Raw genomic sequence first — 17,829 nt, forward strand, 5'->3', positions numbered from 1 at the left:
AAAATTAGTATCAACCGTTTGGATAGTGTTTCTTTACCATGCTAAAAGACTAGAACTGGAGAGGGGAGTTAAGAATGTTTGTAGGGAGCTGGTTTAGGGAACATACAAACCCTGGCAGCAGCAGTTAGGAATTTTCATGGAATTTTCAACTATTAAGCAGTGACTGGCATCAAAGAAGTGGTGAGGCATTTCAGGAGGTGCAGCCTGATATCACATTCCATAGTGTCACAGCCAACAGCATGCTAAATTAGCACTTAAAATTATAATTACACTTTATTTAAGTGTGGTCTTATGGTTACTGTAAGTAACTATACTGGTTTGAGACAGGTAGGAGAGCCAAGTAAAGGTTAACATCTTTCTATACTTGTAAGGAAAAGGCTACATGAAGATACATTCGTGTCAAGATTAAGATTTGCTCAGCCTAAAGAAGCAGTTTTACTGGGAGTTGAGCAGATGTCTGTGGGGCTTGGAGCCTCCCCTCTTAGCACTTCCTCACTGTGGCATGAGGGTTGTTGGCCAATGTACTAAGCTAATCAACGTTCAGCCCGCACTAGCATCAAGCCCTTGCCTAACCAGTCCTTGGGTGCAAAAGGTACAGGCTTTGGTTTGGTAAATCCTTGTCACGTAAGGGAGAAAAGGACTGGCAATGGGACTGCATGTGTGGTCAGTTACCCAGTACAAGCACAGAATGTGAAGGTGTAATACGTGGAGCATGCCCTCAACCTGTGGCTGGTCAGACAGGAACGAAACACAAACCCACGAGGTGACCGCGATGACTAGCTCAGAACATTGTCTTTCCAGCAGAACAAATTGCAGAGCTGTCTCCTCCCTTTCTCCTGAAAGGTGGAGCTCTTTTGGCTGTGCTGTTTTTTTGTCCCTTTCCCAAACCTTTTTATATACTAAGTAGGAAACACAGAAGACAGCAGTTTCCACAGCAGTGAAGAGGTGATGAGTCACAAAACAAAAACAAGGTAGTGGTGGCAAATATGAGTGTTGCTGCAGTGGTGGATGCAAGTATAGAAAAAGAGAGGTTTTGAAGGGCCTGTGAAAGGATAGTCACGATGTAAGCAGAGTACAGTATTTGAATTTGGGATTGATAATTCAGATTGTGATTGGGGAAATAGTAAAGAAGAGTTTCCCAATAGGGTACGGGGGGTGAAGATGTTTACAGAAGCCTGGCCTGACTAAAAGCAGAGGGATTCCAGGAATCCTTAAAAACTTGCCATGTGGAGCACTGGTTGATGTCAAGGAAAGGGCAGCTAAACCCTTGTTTTCTAGTGTCCCTCCTAATAAATCTACAGTAGTAACCTTGAGCTCAGCTATCCTTCAAAAGGGCTACAGGATCACAAATAATCATGGTAGCACCTCCAGGGAATGCGTGATTTCATGTTTCCTGTAGGAGCAGGAATTCCACCTAAGATTTAGCCTACTGTTGGCTTTTTCTTTATTTATTTGGATATCAAACATAAAAGATGCCAGCCTGTAAACTGGATGCAGCCTAGTAAAGCAATCTGGATAGCAGAGGGGAGATGGTGTAACATATCCCCTTTTTCTTCAGGAAGTCTGTGTGAACTTCCATGTGCTTCATGATCTAGCCAGGACCAACTGGTGTTATGAATGGAGGCTTTCAATAAATAAGAGAGCCCTTTTCCAGGTATTCTGGCACCTGAGACTTGAGACAGTATGTGTGAACCTTAAAGCTGTTCATGATGGAGGTGAAAGTAGTAGGTTGGGACAAAATGTGGAAGGAGAGAAGTGCAGGATGGCAAGTGCAGAAAGTGCAGAAGCAGGAAATCTAGCAATTGATGGGGAGGAAAAAAAGGGTAATGAAGCCTGAACAATGGGGAAAATGAGAAGCGAAAGCAGACAGCGTTTCGAGCTGACTAAATGCGTAGTAGACTACAGAGATAAACACTGCTGCAATAAGGGAGCCTTGGAGTCAGGACTGAAATATACTGGCAGAGCTAGGAGGGAATGATGGTCTAGAATAGCCAGGGTTGAAATGCATCTTCAAATCTGGAAGAAGAACTTTATGTGCTCCTGATTTCTATTACACCTTCCCCACTCAGGCCACCTCTTCCTCTGTCTCCCAGTCTCGTTTCTGAGCAGTAGCTATGAACACACGTCTTTACATTCCCATATCCAATAGCCTCATGTGCTACCTGTTGTTACTAGTGAAAAGTGAAGCTCAAGCAGGGCAATATGCAAAATGCAAGTGAAGCAAGTTAAACCAAGGAATTCATTTGTTTTCCCTAAGCAGTAATGAATATGCCCTCATGATCCCAGCGCATTTACCGTAGTGTAGTAAAACCACTATTAGCAGTTAGTATATTTGTTAAAATGTTAACTTAGGCAACAGCAACCAGTCATTGCAGAGATAAATAAGAGACTCAACCAGTCAGCAGTTTGAAATAATCACAAGAAAACAATACATTAATTCTGCTTTCAGAATTTCAGATTTTTCAATTCATTTCCAAGTTTAAATTTGGGCATACTTCCCTATTGTCCTACAGCACTCTTCTTCAAACAGTGCAGACACATTTGGCTATCAGAGGAGTCTGTGTTTCTTCATTTTGTGTTTATTGCTGAACTGGAGAAGCATAAATAATATCTTCAAGGGAGGGCAATGTGAGAAAGAACAAAACGATAGAATCAAATTTTAGTCTGAACATTTATAACACCTTTTTTTAATTAGGTTTGCAATTCAGGAAATGTTTGATACAAAGATGTTAAATGTAGGTGTTCAAAACTAAATGACTCAGATAAATCTAAGCTGTAGAATAGATGCTTTGAGCACTCAGATTGACTTTGGAGATTGCTTATAGTGATGGACAACCTGTCAAAGTTAGGCAACAGGTTACGGTCACTATACCAGAGCTCATTTTCCTGCCAGAGACTCAGTGAGGTTTCCTTAGCTGTGCGTTGCTATTTCCACAAGTGGATGTTGGCTACTTCTTGCCCTGGTCCCTGATCTCCTTGTTCAGAGAGTCAGCTGCTGCGTTGCAGACTGGAGGTCAGAGTGTGAGCTGAACGCAAGGCCACGTAGACAAGGAGCCCCAGACCTTGACCTGCAAGTTACTGTGACGAGATATAGAGTTCAAGCTGCCTGCCTCTCAGTCTTTCAGGCGCTGCGCTGTTCCCAGTTTGACCCCTGGCTCAGGGACCCTGAGAAGCCAGTAAAGCATCTGCAAAAGTCCCTCACACCTCTCTTTTGGTCCCCTCTTGAGAAAGGGAACTCAGGTATCTGTCAGAGGTGGAGTTTGCTCCACCGGGGGTCTCATTCAGTCAGGCCCCAGGCAGTGCTTTAAAGCTTGTCACCCTGCTTGCACTTCCCATTTTGATCACCTGCATCCCTGGAGCCCTAGAGGAAAGCACACCCACCCTCCAGCATCCTCCTTCCGCAAAGTTATGCTATTAAGGTTAAATATTAGCCAGCAACGGCTCAAATGGGACTTGGAATCACCACTTCAGTATAATTACTGGAGGGAGTTCCCGAAGGAGGAGACACAAGCCGCGCAACTCCTGCTGGGCCCCCGCGAGGCAGCGGAGGAGCGCACATGAGCATGCAGCTGTGCGCTCTGCTCCCTTTGCCTTTCTCCTTTTCCTGCTGCGAGCACGGGGCCTGTGGCAGTGGTGGGTTGGGGATTTCAGTCTCACAGTTACAGTAGGGTTGTGCTCGCCCATCAGAGCCCTCGGGAACAGAAAACATCAGAGCTGTGCAGCTGCCGAAGCTGCAGCTCCGTACCCCATCACTGAGCCTGCTTTGACCAGCTCTCTGGTCTGGTTGCCCTGTATCGCTAAAGATGCCCAATACATACCATTTCTTGAAAACTTGCTTGGCAAAGATTGCCAGCTGCTGCAGCTGGACTGCTCTCAGCGGAAGGCAGCCCAGGAAACCCCTTGCTGCTGACCTTTGATTCAAACGCCAATATTTAGCAAGCAAATATTTAAAGGCATGCCATTAGGCACGAAGGCACGGCTTTAACATAGGAAACTCCAGCGAGGGGTGCAGCTGAGACAGACCCACACCGTGCAGGGGAAGGGACAAACAGCCTTCCTTCCCTCCTCTTCCTCTCTGGCAGAGCATCCAGCCGTGACCACCAGCAGCGGCCGTGCGATGGGGCCACCACCTCTCCAGTTCAGCTGCCCACAGCAACTGGTGTGACCGGAGCGTGTGCTGGCCCCGTAGACCCAGCCCTGACCGCTGACCCACATACCGAGGAGTGTTCAAAAAATTAATTAGTCTCAGTCAGGTGCAGCAACAGGCTGCACCTAGAGGATATTTTTCCGTCTGGAGCGGCCCAGAATTAGCTCTGCTGGTCAGTTTATAATTAGATACTTGCATCTAACAGTATTTTTTTTCTGTTAGATGTTTCTAGTTTTGTCTCTTCTTTTTAAAATGTGAAAAATAATCAGTCTTAAAATAATATATATATATATATACACACACATACACACACCCTGAAAAGAATGATCTATAAAAAGAGAAAATCCCTGCCAGGTGGACACCACAGCAGAAAGCCCAAGCCGCAGGCGGCGCGGTGGCCGGCTTCCCTTTTCCGAAGCTACTCAGAGGTTAACCAGGGTCTGTGAGCAAACAGCTTAGAGAAAGAGCCCAGCTTAGTGCCCGGGGCTGTCCCAGGAGGCGATGGCAAGCAAACAGGGGCAGCCCGCACCCTCTCCAGCGCAGCAAGGAGCCCTTTGGGCAGGGCTGCGACTGAGGGAAGTTGCAGGAGGGGGTGTTTGGCTTTACAGGCATATGCGCACAGATGTATATATATAAAAACCCTGCAGACGGAGCCCGGGAGGGTTGGCAAACACACCCACACCTTGGTTCGCCGGGCAGCGCTCTGGGCGTCCCGGCGGCTGAACTCCAGCGTCGGGGAGTGTGCGGGTAGCGGGGATATCTGCCCATGGGCTCGCTGCTGCTGCTGCTGCTGCTGCTGCAGGCAGGTGAGTGCCGCGTCCGTGCCCCATCCCTCTGCCCCTGCAGCCCCCCTGCCCCGGGCAACTTGTCCCCTTGCTGGCAGATTTACCTGGGTCATCCGTATCTTTTGGCTGAGTATAAAGTACCGCTTTTTCTTTCTTTTTTTTTTCAGCTTTATAGTGCAGGGCTGTGTAAGCAAGCCGCGTGCCTGCTTCGTTTCCATGGTGGTTTACAGAGCTGCTTCTGTACAAACATAGGTCATTTTTGGGGGGATAATTTTCTGCTACAAAGTTGTTGGTGTTTGTGTTTCTTTCCAGAAGTATCTTCTTTTTATACTAATGACTACGGAGCGAGCAGAATTCACTCCATGCGAAGTTCAAAAAGAAGAAAAAAAAATCCTATTTAAAAAGCCATAAACGTCTGCTGACATAAAGCCCCTACACACAGCAGCAGCATGACTCTAAACCAACAGGTCTGAGGTTTCTCCAGCAGTACAGATTTAAAATTAACCCCAAAACGTTGCCTTAATCTGCAGCAAAGGCAGCCCGTGTCCATGGGAAATGGCAAGTTTAAGCTGTCAGATCCAGCTCCACTCACCTCCCTGCAGGTATGTTTTCTGCCGAGGCGCCTGTCGACAGCAGAGCTAATGACCGGCCACGCTCACGGGAGATGTGGCCAAGTTCAGGCTGCTGGCGAGACTCGGACTCTTTCAGGGCTTCCACAGCCACGTTGGCTCGGCTGCCCAGCACATTAAAACCAGCTGCAGATCTTGGTCCAGTTATTAGCCGTGCGCCTGGGTAGCGAGGCGTACTTGCTCGGGCTGACCCTGAGCTGCGGCAGTGCACTGGCGGCTCAAACCCCAGCCGGCTTTCAAAGAATGAAACAGAAACATCAGACGCTGCCTGGATGCCTGAATTATTTCAAGCTCTTGCAGAGCACACAGCCTTAAGCGTTTCTTTTGGACTCAATTCCCCCTGGGTCCTTTTCTCCGCTTTCATGGGTAGCTCTGCGCTGTAATTACAGTTCCTTGATCCTCGGAGATAGCCCCGAAAGAAGAGCGGCCTTTCTTTTTCTGGGTGAGGCACTGAGATCTTACCCCAGCCTCGGCTGTGCTCAGCCAGCGGCCAGTCCAGAGGTCCTGTCTAAGAGGTCAGTGAAAAACAGCAAAAAATAAAAAATAAACCAAGCTCCTTGTCAGGAGGCTTGAACGTCGACAAAGACGGTTTTGTTTCCATTGGAACATTTACAGCCTGCTTCAGTCTGCAGACCTCAAAATTATTACTTTTTGCCCCAAATGCAGGGCATTTGACCTGTTCCAGTGGCATTACCTGCGATGTCCCTGGGGGTCCCCAGAGCCGAGCCTGCTGCTAACCCCGGGGCACCCACTGTTTGGACAAGGGAAATAGGTCGCCTCTTCATTTTCTGAATAACACGGGTCTAATGTGCTTTTGCCACGAAATCTGAACACTCGAGTAGTGTTTAGGTGAGCGGATCGGTTACTTTTTCAGGAATGTGCACTTAATCCCCGAGGAGCGCCCTGAGAAGCATAAGGAGGCTGTGTGAAACCCCGAGACGGAGAGCGCGAGGCTCTGCTCACTTCGGAGCCGGGATTGCCGGGGGGAAAAGGATGGGGGAAAGTGCTGTGGGCTGGGCTGCGGCCCCACGTTTCACAGAGAGGAAGCAAATGGCCGGCTTGTCATTAACGGGGACAGACACACGTTGCCTTCAGCGGGGTTTTGGATCAAGCCCAGAGCATGAACCGGAGTGCAAGAGGGGAGAGGCCCAAGCGAGGGGATTAGCTGGCTGGGTTTTGAAAGGAAAGCAAGAGTTTTAATAACAGTACTGCATCCCCGGGTGGTTTAGGGGGTCCACATACACACAGCGCTTTGCAGAGGCCTGGCATGCTGAAATATCAGGGGCTATTCAGCGTGGCGAGGGCTCCCCGCTCCGCAGCTCGAGCTGCATCGGGACCAAGCACACCGCGAGGGCCGGCCCTTTGCTACGGCTTCTCCTTCATCCCGGGCCGAGCGCTCACCCAGCAGGGTGCTTAGGCGAGCGGGGCGGCCGGTCCGAGGGGCCTGGTGCCGGCAGCGGGTGGCTTGGCTGTACGGGGCGGAGGAGTTGCGCAAAGCGCTCAGTTCCTCACGGTGAGCGCGGGCAGTAATTGCTAACCACTGTGCATTGCTATCTGTAACGTGACGATAAGCATCAGAGGCCGTGCTGTGAACTTCAAAGCGGTTTGAGTATTAGGGGCAGGGTACCCTTGCTTTCTGCAACAGTTGCTGGAACTGAGAGTCTGTGATTTCTTTTAAAAAAAAATAAAAAATCTTTCAAAATAACATTCGAAATCACCATAAAGTGGTTTGAAAGACCTGTAGCTCAAAGGGCTCCAGAGCAGTTTAGGTGGCTGTCTGCACACTCTGGCAGACACAGAACTCCTTTTGTTGTTTTATTATTATTATTATTATTTATTTATTCAAATTCATGCAGCCGACATACTGTTACAACTTAAATGGACCGTAGTAACAGAAGTGGACGTAAATGATGGCATGGTATACCTTTCAGGCCTGGGGTCTTGCAGCTATTATATATAAATTGTATATAATGCAGCTATTGTATATAAATTAATAGCACTGTCACCTCTTTGTGATCCGGAGAACAGGTTAAAATACCCTGGATAGTAGGGAAGGCTTGGATAACGCAAGACATGTTGGCCAACAGAGAAACCCCACCTTTTTCTGCAGATCCCAGGTACAGCCTGGCTGTGTGCAGCTCCAACCTGGGACACCACAGCTCACCCAGTGAGTTTTCCCAGGCTGGGGACACCGCTTCCAGGTGCAAGGTGGCCCCAGGTGCAGCACAGCTGCAGTCACACACTGGTGCACCGGAGCTGGGAAGTCTGGCTTGATTTGAGCTGACTGCTTGGGGTCTGCTTGGGTATTTCTCCCCTCTGCCGGGCAAATGTGGTGGCCAGTTAGATTGTCCCAGCTGCGCCCAAACAACCAGTCAAGACCCAAAATCTCCCTGTAAGGATTTTAAGATCAGCATCTGGCGTGTTTAATCCTTGCGTGAATCCTTGTCCTGTCTTTGCAGTTTGGAAAGGCGCCCTGGGAAAATCCCATTCGCTGCACACCCGAGGAATCATTGAACTGGCAGGAGCTATCACGTGTGGCACGGGGCGGTCTCCCTTGGCATATATTGGCTATGGGTGCTACTGCGGACTGGGAGGACAAGGCTGGCCTAAAGATAAAACAGACTGGTAAGAAGAACCTCAGCTGTGTGTCCAAAAGCACTGCAGATCTCCTTGCTCTTCCCTGCCTGTACTCCTGTTCCTCCAAGGACTCGTTACGGAGGGAGCTTAGTATATGTCAACAGCACTGTGCAATTGTGAGAGAGGAGGCATGTACCACCTGGTGTAAGAACGAGGCTTCAGCCGCCTCCTGGATGAGAACTTTGCTCCGGGGAGCTGGCCCTATGGGGTGGAGGGCAAAGGAGGAACCAGGATGAGAGTTCCTGAACTAGCTGCGTCTTTATGCACAGAGAGGGCAGTGACCAAGATTGTTTGGACGGTCGTTTCACCTGGTCCTGAAAATGACAGGGATGGGAACTTTGCTGGTTACCTTCTGGAGGAATCCAGATCTTTGTGACGGGTGGTCAAACCTGTTGCCTTCATCGCCTGTTAGTTTACACTAAATCAAGCAAGGACAGCGGCGTAGAGCATGGTGTTATTTTCCCCTTTCTTTCTTAGTGGGGGATACACTGTGCTTTGTATTTCCAAGGCTAAAAACGATGAGTCTGTAAGGTGTTACAATGAAAGGATTCTTTCTTGTACTTTGCCGCCAGCGTACATGTAAATCTTTATCATGATGGGCTCTGGGGTGCTCTGAGCCCTTGATTTGCAATCTCATCTGGTTTAAAACCTCAAAGACAGAGCACACAGGTCTATCTGCTTTTATCTGCAGTCAGCAAGCCAAGAGTTACCCATACACAAGTGCTGCTTTTTGCAGGAGGGAAGGCAGTGTGTAGCTCACTGGAAAGGAAGCTGGCTGACTTTTCCAGTGTACCCAGCTCTTGGAGACATTGCATATTTCTACCAAATCAAACTTTGAATAGGGAAGTGGCAGGACAAAAGAAGGGGAAAAAAAAAGAAGGGGTGAAGGGGAGAGAAAAGATGCCAAGGCTAAAGGCCAAATTCTCTGTGGGTATAAAGCAGCAAGTAGCCATTTAAGCCAGTAGAGCTCTTTTCGTTAATGCAGTGGGAATTTCCCTGCCAAAAACCCTCTCTTCATATCCCTGGTTTATATGTGCATGGCATCTATGAAACAGTGGATATGGGACTTGCAAATAATGAATGGCCGGCCACAAAGTGTTATAGGTGTCAGGTCTAGAGATTTCTTTTCATTCTCAGTTATATCTCTTGATCTACTTATAACCATCTAGAACCATGCCTATAAACATGTTTATTATTTTCATTATCTCTTTACCAACTCTTATAACCAAGCCTTTAATGTAAAATATGACTTCACTAATTTGGAGTACTTCATTAGCTGAAGGCCTGAGTGGAGTCACCTAGAAGCTTTTTTCCACAGATGTTCAGTGACTCCAAATTTAGGCAACTGTGGGAGATGAAAGTGCTCAGAGCTCCTGAAAAACAAAGTAAAATCTGATCTGGTATTCATCAGTGTGGGTTTCTGCTGCTGTTTGATTTCTATGGGACGTGGATTTTGTCCTAATGGCAGAAAATAGGGACTCTGCAACTGGAAATGACTCAGAAATACCAGATAGATAGTTTGTAAAAAGGAATCTCAATCATTTAAGTACATTCATTACTGTTGCTTAGCTGAAATGTTTGGTTGTGAAAACAAGAAAAATACATATTTTGTTTTAGTTAGGTTCTTAGTTAAGAATAATTGGCAATGACACACTAGATTTAGCCCTAAAAGTTTCTAATTTATGTTCACTAGAGGAATTTTCTGATACCTGTTAGTGCAAACTACTGCAAAAATCAGCGTGGCTGGGTATCCCATGCCAGTTAGTGGCCACATTATTTTCCATATTTACCATTCTAAAAAAGTGTGATGTGGAGTGTCAAAGCTATATGCTTTGAGTGACAAATACTGGTGGAAATGACTCACCCCTTGACACTTCTTTTGTTAGGGCCTCAGTAAAGAACCTAGGAGTGATTTTTCTTGTGAGTAATTCAGTCAATCTGTCTAGACAGGTCTAGAGTGTTTCTAATCACCTCTCTTTCATGGGGAAAAAAAAAAAAAAAAAAGTGTGTCAAGTAGGTAATCCTTTTATGAGGTTTATTCCGCACACTGACTTAGATGTAGTGTTGCCAGTAATTACCTTTTCCCTTTTGTTCCACTCTTACAGACCCTTCACTTCAAGACATAATGACATCTCTTCTCCATAAAGTCAATAGATATGTTTCTCCTTCCCGGTTCTATTCCCTGGATTTTTGCACCACAACTGAAAGGAGAGCTGCTATAATGCCTGCATTTACCTGGACTTGTAGTCCTATTTATTTATTTTTATCATCCTGGAAATGTTGCCCCTGCACTTCTGCCTGGGATTTCCAGGAGGAAGCATGGGCACCTCCATTTATGTGAAGCAAAACCATCGAAAGCCCAAGCAAAGGTATTTAGGCAGTGCTCAGCTTGCACTGAGCAGCGTTTTGTAAAGCAGGACATAAAGGTGCTCAGCACCTCCCTTGAAACACAGACACCACGAGAGGCAGGGCGGCATATGTGGCTCATCCAAGTCTTGGCAAACCCACACAGAAGAGTAAGATTTCCCTTCAGCTACTGGTTTAAAGCAAAGCGCAGGGGTGGCTGTGCTGTTCAGATGACAAACACAACGTGACAAATTCTTACCTTAGCAGCATTTGCTCCCTGCAGGGTCAGGCCAGCCGAAGCTGTCTGTAGCCATTAGGGCTGTCCCCTCACACAGGCGTGATGAATGGGTTGCTTACTAATACAGCTGAGTTTGTTTTTCGTGCTTGTTGACCAACGCTCTGCTGCGCTGTTTGTGCTAGTCTGGCAGAGCATTAGCAGGTTTTTAAGAGCTTTAACACCACATTTTGACCCAGGTGCAGAAAAAGGCTTTTCCAGACAGGAAGGGCCATCTGAAGATGGCAATAGGATGGCAGGTTTCCTCGCTCTTCATTCCTTGGCAGGTCTTTCTGAGCATCTGAAAGATGCTTGTAAAATATGAGCTAAAGCCTTCTCTCTCCGTGTTGGTGTCAGCCACATGTCACCCTGCTGCCGTTATGGGCATCAGAAGGAAAACGTAAGTGGAAGGAGAACTGTGCCCCAAATCCTGTGGCTCTGCAGAGTTTATGCAGTCACCTGACTTCACAAAGCCAGCTAAGGAGCGTCTTCAAGAGCTATCACACCTCTTTAGTGCTCATTTGGTCATCTTTGCCTGATTTGCAGACCATCTTTCACCTCTTCCAAGATCTGTTCCCACAGATCTCTCTCTCCTCACAGGAAAACTTTTAGATATGTATATCCCATGGGGTTTATTCCCATTCTTAAGTCCTTTGAGGAGGTGGCGTGGAGGTAGATACTCGTCTGCTGCTGTTAACTTCCATTTCACTGCGTTGTGAGTAGTCTGGTTGTAATCATCTCACCGGTTTCATCTTTGCAGGCGGAGAAGAAGAAGGGTGTTGGGTTTGCAGACTCATCTGTGGGATGAAATTGCTACTTTAACTACTAAATCTGTCAGTCAGTAGGGAAAGCACACCAGTCTGAATTCAGGATGTGTATAAGCACAGGGCTTACACGAAAGCTAAATTTTATCTGACTGGCCTGATTCTCATGTTTCTTTTACATGATTTACCTAATCTAGTTGCAGTGATTTTATTAGGATTTGTATCAGTGGTAGATTTTGGTTTTTGCACTTCAGATCTCTTTCTTCTTGGCTTTATCACTTCATGCAGCCTACTGGCCTTCGTATCCATAAACCAGTTTCTAAAAAGGCAAGAATGGTTCTGCAGCAGAAGATGATGAAGTCTGTGATGTTCCTGAGCTCTCAGGTGAAGTGCTGACAGCTCTCAGTGGGTCCTCGGAGAAGCCCCACTTTCTGCACAGGGGAGCTTCATCCTTCTTGCAGCATTGTTCTTTTTTTTCCAGAGGGATATATAATGGTGGGTCCCAGAGTGCATCACAGAGCTTTTTATTGGCTTTTCAGATGCGTTGTCCTCAGGCCTTGAAGATGACAAACAAGGTCTTCAATTAGACCTCATCAACATCTTGAAGAGGTGCACATCTAGGACTTAAGAGCTTCTCTAAAAGCCTTCTGCTCCTCATTTCTCCTTGAGGCCAACCTGCTTCAGCACTTCCCAGTTACCAGAACAGTTCCTCCGTGGTGTCCCTATGGTCCTGCAGGGACAGCTTCTGGAAGTACAGGAGATCACTCCACCTGAGCTCCAGCCTCTGACCTCTCATTCGTGCTGTAACAACCTGTGTTATCTACCATAGGAACTCCTGAAGTGCTAAATCATTTCTTTTAATGATTTTCATCAGTCTGTTTATTTTAATTTAATCAGTCTATTTTAATTCACTAAGCTACCAGAATAAAATTCAAGTGGGGTGAAGTTTCCTATATATCCTGAAGTAATCAATAGTGGGAATTATCTCACTGAGTACAGTCTGTAGTGCAGATATCAGTGGCTGAGCTAGTCACCCTAAGCCCCCTCTATGGTCAAAGAAGAGCAGTCAGTATCTGCAATGCTTTTCACCTATGTTAGATCTATGCAGTAGGATAATATGAACCGTGCCCTGGGCATGCATAAAGGGAGCCTAGGTCAATCCTTTACACGTAGATGTTTACAGCTAGGGGTGTAAAGTCTGAATCCCACCTTTGAGGGTCTGAATCCCACCTTTGAGGCTGACGGGTTTGTAGCCAGCTGCTCATTGAAGCCAAGGAAGGCAAAAACCATCCTGACTCCGGATTCTGTGTTGGGTCCAAGCCCAAACTGGTGAGCCATGGTCACGCACCTCACCGTAATGCTTCAGCCCCTGGCAGTGAGCGGGATTACCATGTCCTGGGTATTGACCCACACCTTTCTTTCTGGGGACAAAAACCGCAGGGCAAGAAGAAACATCATGGTCTTGGGAGCAAATATGGCATTAGCAAGCTCCTGAGCTTTCACGGAGATGCCAGGACACTCTGCTCATTAACAATTTACTGACAGAGCCGTCATTAGCGGTGCCTGAGTGGAACACCCCTGCGGCACTTGGAAACCCCCCAAGCAAAACCTTGCAGGGTGCCTAAGCCCAGACTCTGCCTTTTTTTCTCCCTAAGGTGCTGCCACAGGCACGACTGCTGCTACGACAAGGCGGAGAGAGAGGGCTGCAGCCCCAAGGTGCAGAGATACCAGTGGGAGTGCGAGGAGAAGGCCGTGCAGTGCGGTAAGGAGGCTGTCGCCTGCATCGGGTTCGGTTCCCTCCCTCCTTCCGGGGAGCACAGGCTGACATAAAAGCTCCGTGTGCCTCAGAGGTGGGTCTGTGCATACCGACCTGGTTTTAAAACTGCTTTGGGCATCCTTCGTTCTCCTCTGAGCTCTCTTCCTGTTCCTGGACAGGTAAGGTAGGGCGCCAGCCTTGTGTGGGACTCCAGCCTGAAGCCCTCAGGTTCCAGCAGGATTTTGAAGCTTGCAGATTTGAGTGCTCTCGAGTGCCGTAGGCACATACAGCGTGTGTAGGCTGTGCTCAGCTCTGCAGCTGGTACCCAGTCAGGAAGGTCTTGAATTGCACAGTCACAGCCCGTCAGTGGCTCACACCAGTTTGTTTTGACATACACCAGATGACTCCAGTCTCAGAATTTGTCACTTCTATTTCTAAGTCTTCCAAAAGTCCCTGATGGTAAAATCCATTGTGGAGCTCCTTGGAAGTTTGAAAAGAAATGTGAGAGTAAAACCCGTCCCCGTACCATCAAAGCTATTGCTTGAAGACTAAATGATTATTTCTATTTTGTTAGAAGATCATATCCTTGTAGTGCAATCCTCAACCTCTCCAGCAGCTGAAAACCTGCCAGCAGATACAGGATGTGGCACAACATATCCACAGTAGCTCCTGTCCGAGTGCCAAAACAACCTATTAAATAGAGAGTGCTGGCTGAGGAATATTTTGCTAAAGTCATAACTGCTCTCCCTCTCATTTATCCGTATTTCCATAGCTGTCTGATATTTTCTGCTAGCTGTTTTGATATGTAACTATTTCATTTTTTTGCTGTGAAGGAACAACCCCAGTTGTAGATGTAAGACTTAAAGAGTTCATGAGATGTGCCATGTTTGCCCCATAAAAATGCACAGGGCTGTACTTGTTCCAACCTGGCTAACAAGTGTTAGTTAAACAAATGCCATTAATTCCTTAGCTATGTCCTGGCAGGGCCTCATGAACATCCAGCAACTGTTCTCCACGAGGCTTCAGCAAGCTTCACTTCCTCTTACATCCACCACAGGGAAGAACAACAGAAACGTGCCCTGAAGACAAATCTCCTAGGCTGCAGCACAGCAGGTTTTACTGAGATGTGAAGGTGTAATGTCTGATTGCGTTCAAACTAAAGGAATAAAGAGATTTCAAGGCATGTGTGCTGGGCCTAGAGGAATGATGTCCGGAGAAATTACAAGCAAAACTGCTTTCACTGTCCATGCTATGCAAGAGGAAATCGTATGCCTGTGGCCTGGCACTATGTCATAAACACAGGTATTTTCAGGGAAATGAAACAGAAACTCATTTTACCTGGGACTTCTCACATCTGTTGCTACTGCTATGCAGTTTTGTTTGTGTAACGAAAAAAAAATTGGCAAAACCATATATTTCAGTCCAGATATGCCATCACATGTAGGTGAATTCTGTTCAGTAAATATCCGGAATATAGAAAAGGCTGTAAGCTGCTGGGGCTGGTCAAAAAAAATCTTTGTGCTCTCACAGGACTGGCTGCCAAGTCAGGCTGCTGTACTGATGTTAGGCTGACAGTGGTTGGCATGGCATAGGGAGAACTCAAGGAGCAGAGGGCAGGGAGAAAACCTGAATGGTAGTTAAGCAAAAAATGGACTTATTGCTGAGTCCTCACGAAGGGATCCCTTAAAATGTTGCTGGTAGGTGTGTGATTCTCTTCAGAATAGCTTAAGAAATTTGGGCTCATCTTATTTATCAGATATAGGGTTGATCCAGCAAAGTCCAGTGAAATCTGGAAAGATTTGTATGCACGGCAGTTGGTTTTGGATCAAAGCCTGTGTGCACTGACATGAAATAATGCTTTAAACTCTGCCTAGCGCAGGGTTTGGAGGGAGATAGAAAATCTACGGGAGCGGCCTCATATAAACAAGGCACTGTGCTTTTAAGTAATATTAGCTAACAGCTGCATATAAGCTACCTTGAGGTGGGATGGGCTTCATTAACCCAAAATCAGTCACTTGCAATGGAGCCACCTGAGCTAGCTGCCTCGATGCTCTCTGTGGTGTTACCTGGTCATGCAGTTGTATGGCTGTGTGGTGTATAGCTCCATGTGTAGGGTTTAGATCAGGCTCTGCAGCCCATGACTCACAAAAATCAGGTAGCTGACCCTGCTGCCGAGTCCTTCAGCTCCTCTGCTGTGATCAAAGAGGTGAGAGCAACTCACGGGGCATGACAGAAGGGTGCCTGGCAGGTGCTGCCATGGCCTTGGGTTTCCAAATGTCCAGTCCTCTCCTGAGAATGGTCCCTCTGGGACACTCTTCTGTTCAAATAGCATTTTTCTTTTGAAACTGGTCTGATCTGAAGAGGGAGGAATAAAAGCTGGCTTAAGGAAAATGGAGGATTTTTAGCTCAGGCTAAGCTAAAATAATTTTCTTTTTTAGCTTTGGTCGCTGAACTAAAAACCCATCGTTCACACAGCTTCGGAAGCAGGGAGTGCTCTGTGCTGGGCACATCTTATAGGCATTGCCACTTTACATTCAGCTGCCACTTTCTGATGCTCCTGGCCACAGTTAAGGTCAGACCCACTGAGAGAGAGGGGATGGGGAGGATCAGATCAGATCCACACACAACACAACACGTTGGTCCTGCTCTCCTCCTGCTCACGCCGATGGGGATTTTCTGCGTAGCAGCTGGGTAACCTCCTTTGCCTCCTCCCACAGCCTGTGTTCCCCAAGAACCACTTTGTTAGGGACTTGCTCGCTCTTCAAAGTGTTTCCCCCCTTGGTCCAGCACAGCATCCCTCATCTTCTGTCCACATTTTCTCTTGCAGATAAAGTGACAGACCGATGTGAAAAAATGGTGTGCCAGTGCGACCAAGAAGCAGCCAAGTGCTGGGGAGAAGCCCCTTACAACCCGCTCTTCACCCTCTGGCCAGACTTTCTGTGTGGACGGACTCATCCCACCTGCCACTTCAGCTACGGGGGGGAAAAATAGTCTTGTTAGAAGCTTTCCTCTAATCTGAAGGCACTGGAATAAAAATTGTGCCTCTTTTCCGTGAGCTAACAATGGTGTGAGAGAATTTCTGTCAGGTAAGGGCTTGTGGGGAAGAAAGACAGGGCAAAATGTGTGCCTCTTCCAAATACTGAAGTAAGGATAAAATCTGATCCTTTCTGATCCTTTCTGTGCGAAAGGTGAGGACTCCTGTGACACTCCAAGCAGATCTGCGCTGAAACTGAGTGTTGTCAGCAGTGTAGCAAGAGCACATTGCCAGTCGCCAAATGGCTTTTTTTGTCCTTTCACACAGCCTGACCTTCAGCTCCCACACAACTGCACATAATCTGGAAAATATGTAGAGACTTCTGCCAAACTTTTTTTTTTTTTTTGGTGTGTGTGTGTTGTATTTAAAAAAAAAATCTCAGAGAAAAGAGATACTGGTTTCTGAAGACCAGAATCATGCCAGTCTGGAAGTACAGTGACCCGCTGTATTTTCCTGGGGTTGCAGGAGGATCGGGAGCATCACAACAGGAGGAAGCCTCGTTATGCCTTACTTGCAACCAGAGGAGTTCTCCTGGCTGAGCTGCTTCCTCCCGAAAGGAAGAGCAGAGCTCTTGCCCTGGGAAGGGCTCCAACCCTTCTTGCAGACTGCGTGTGTGTGTTTCTGAGCCATCTTCTACCTCTTGTTCTTGCCCCACAATGCTGGGGATGCTCCTGGGGAGCGTTCAAAGGTACGCAGAGTTGCACTGGGACGTTACTGGTGCAAGACCAGCAAATATTTCTGACTTTAGCCAGTAGGCACACCTCGCCAAGGCAGAAGAGCACGTTCCTTGCCTGCCACACGTTTCAAACCCTGATGTGCTGCTCTCCTGTACCGGTGTTGGCACAGTCCCCTGCCACTGACCGCCTGGGGATCAATTACTGTCACATCAAGGGACCAGGGCAGTGGAGAACATTACTCATGACAAGCAAATCTTACATCTCTCCTTTTTCTTAAAGCTATTTGAGGCTTAGATAGAAGCACTGTATTTCCCTCTGGAAGAGTAAAACAAAACCCCGTTTTGTCAGGCAGGGGTAGCATTCAAGTGGGCCTTCTTTGCCTCTTTGTTGCAGGACTGTAGGCTGGAGCAAGCCCACGGGACAAGAGCCTCTGTACTGAGAGGGGGACATTCCCAGGCAGATGGGAACACTGGCTGCACCCAAAAAGTGACACATTCTGGGCAAATGCATGGCGCTTCCCTCAGGCAGGTGTTTTTGTGGCTGGAAGCCTTCCTTCTGTCCACTTTGAAGCACTGCTGGCAGACTTGGAGCATCTCCAAATAAGATGTAATGGCAGGGAAAGACCCAAGGTACCTCATCAGAGCCTAGATTCAGAGAGATGTGGCCAGACCAAGTGGGCCCTCAGCAGGTGACAACACAAATTCCTTTATGAAAGGCTGTTTTGCTCCTCGCTGCAGGTGGATGTTGAATATGCCACTGCAGCTGTCAAAGCTGCAGGAA

The 17,829-nt window shown here is 47.3% G+C and overlaps 1 protein-coding gene across 1 annotated transcript; it reads left to right on the forward strand.

Annotated features, from left to right (window-relative positions):
- Nucleotides 1–2,600: 2,600 nt before the first annotated feature.
- Nucleotides 2,601–17,751, forward strand: LOC308182393 (phospholipase A2-like). Its single transcript, XM_080566940.1, has 5 exons — nucleotides 2,601–3,664; nucleotides 4,795–4,953; nucleotides 8,021–8,186; nucleotides 13,238–13,344; nucleotides 16,166–17,751. Exons 2-5 carry the CDS (start codon nucleotides 4,914–4,916, stop codon nucleotides 16,327–16,329), a joined length of 477 nt encoding a protein of 158 aa, XP_080423066.1. The 5' UTR covers nucleotides 2,601–3,664; nucleotides 4,795–4,913; the 3' UTR covers nucleotides 16,330–17,751.
- Nucleotides 17,752–17,829: the final 78 nt, after the last annotated feature.

The sequence above is a fragment of the Anser brachyrhynchus genome, assembly GCF_964034855.1.
Source record: "Anser brachyrhynchus genome assembly, chromosome: 1".
In the NCBI taxonomy this organism is placed as follows: Eukaryota; Metazoa; Chordata; class Aves; order Anseriformes; family Anatidae; genus Anser; species Anser brachyrhynchus.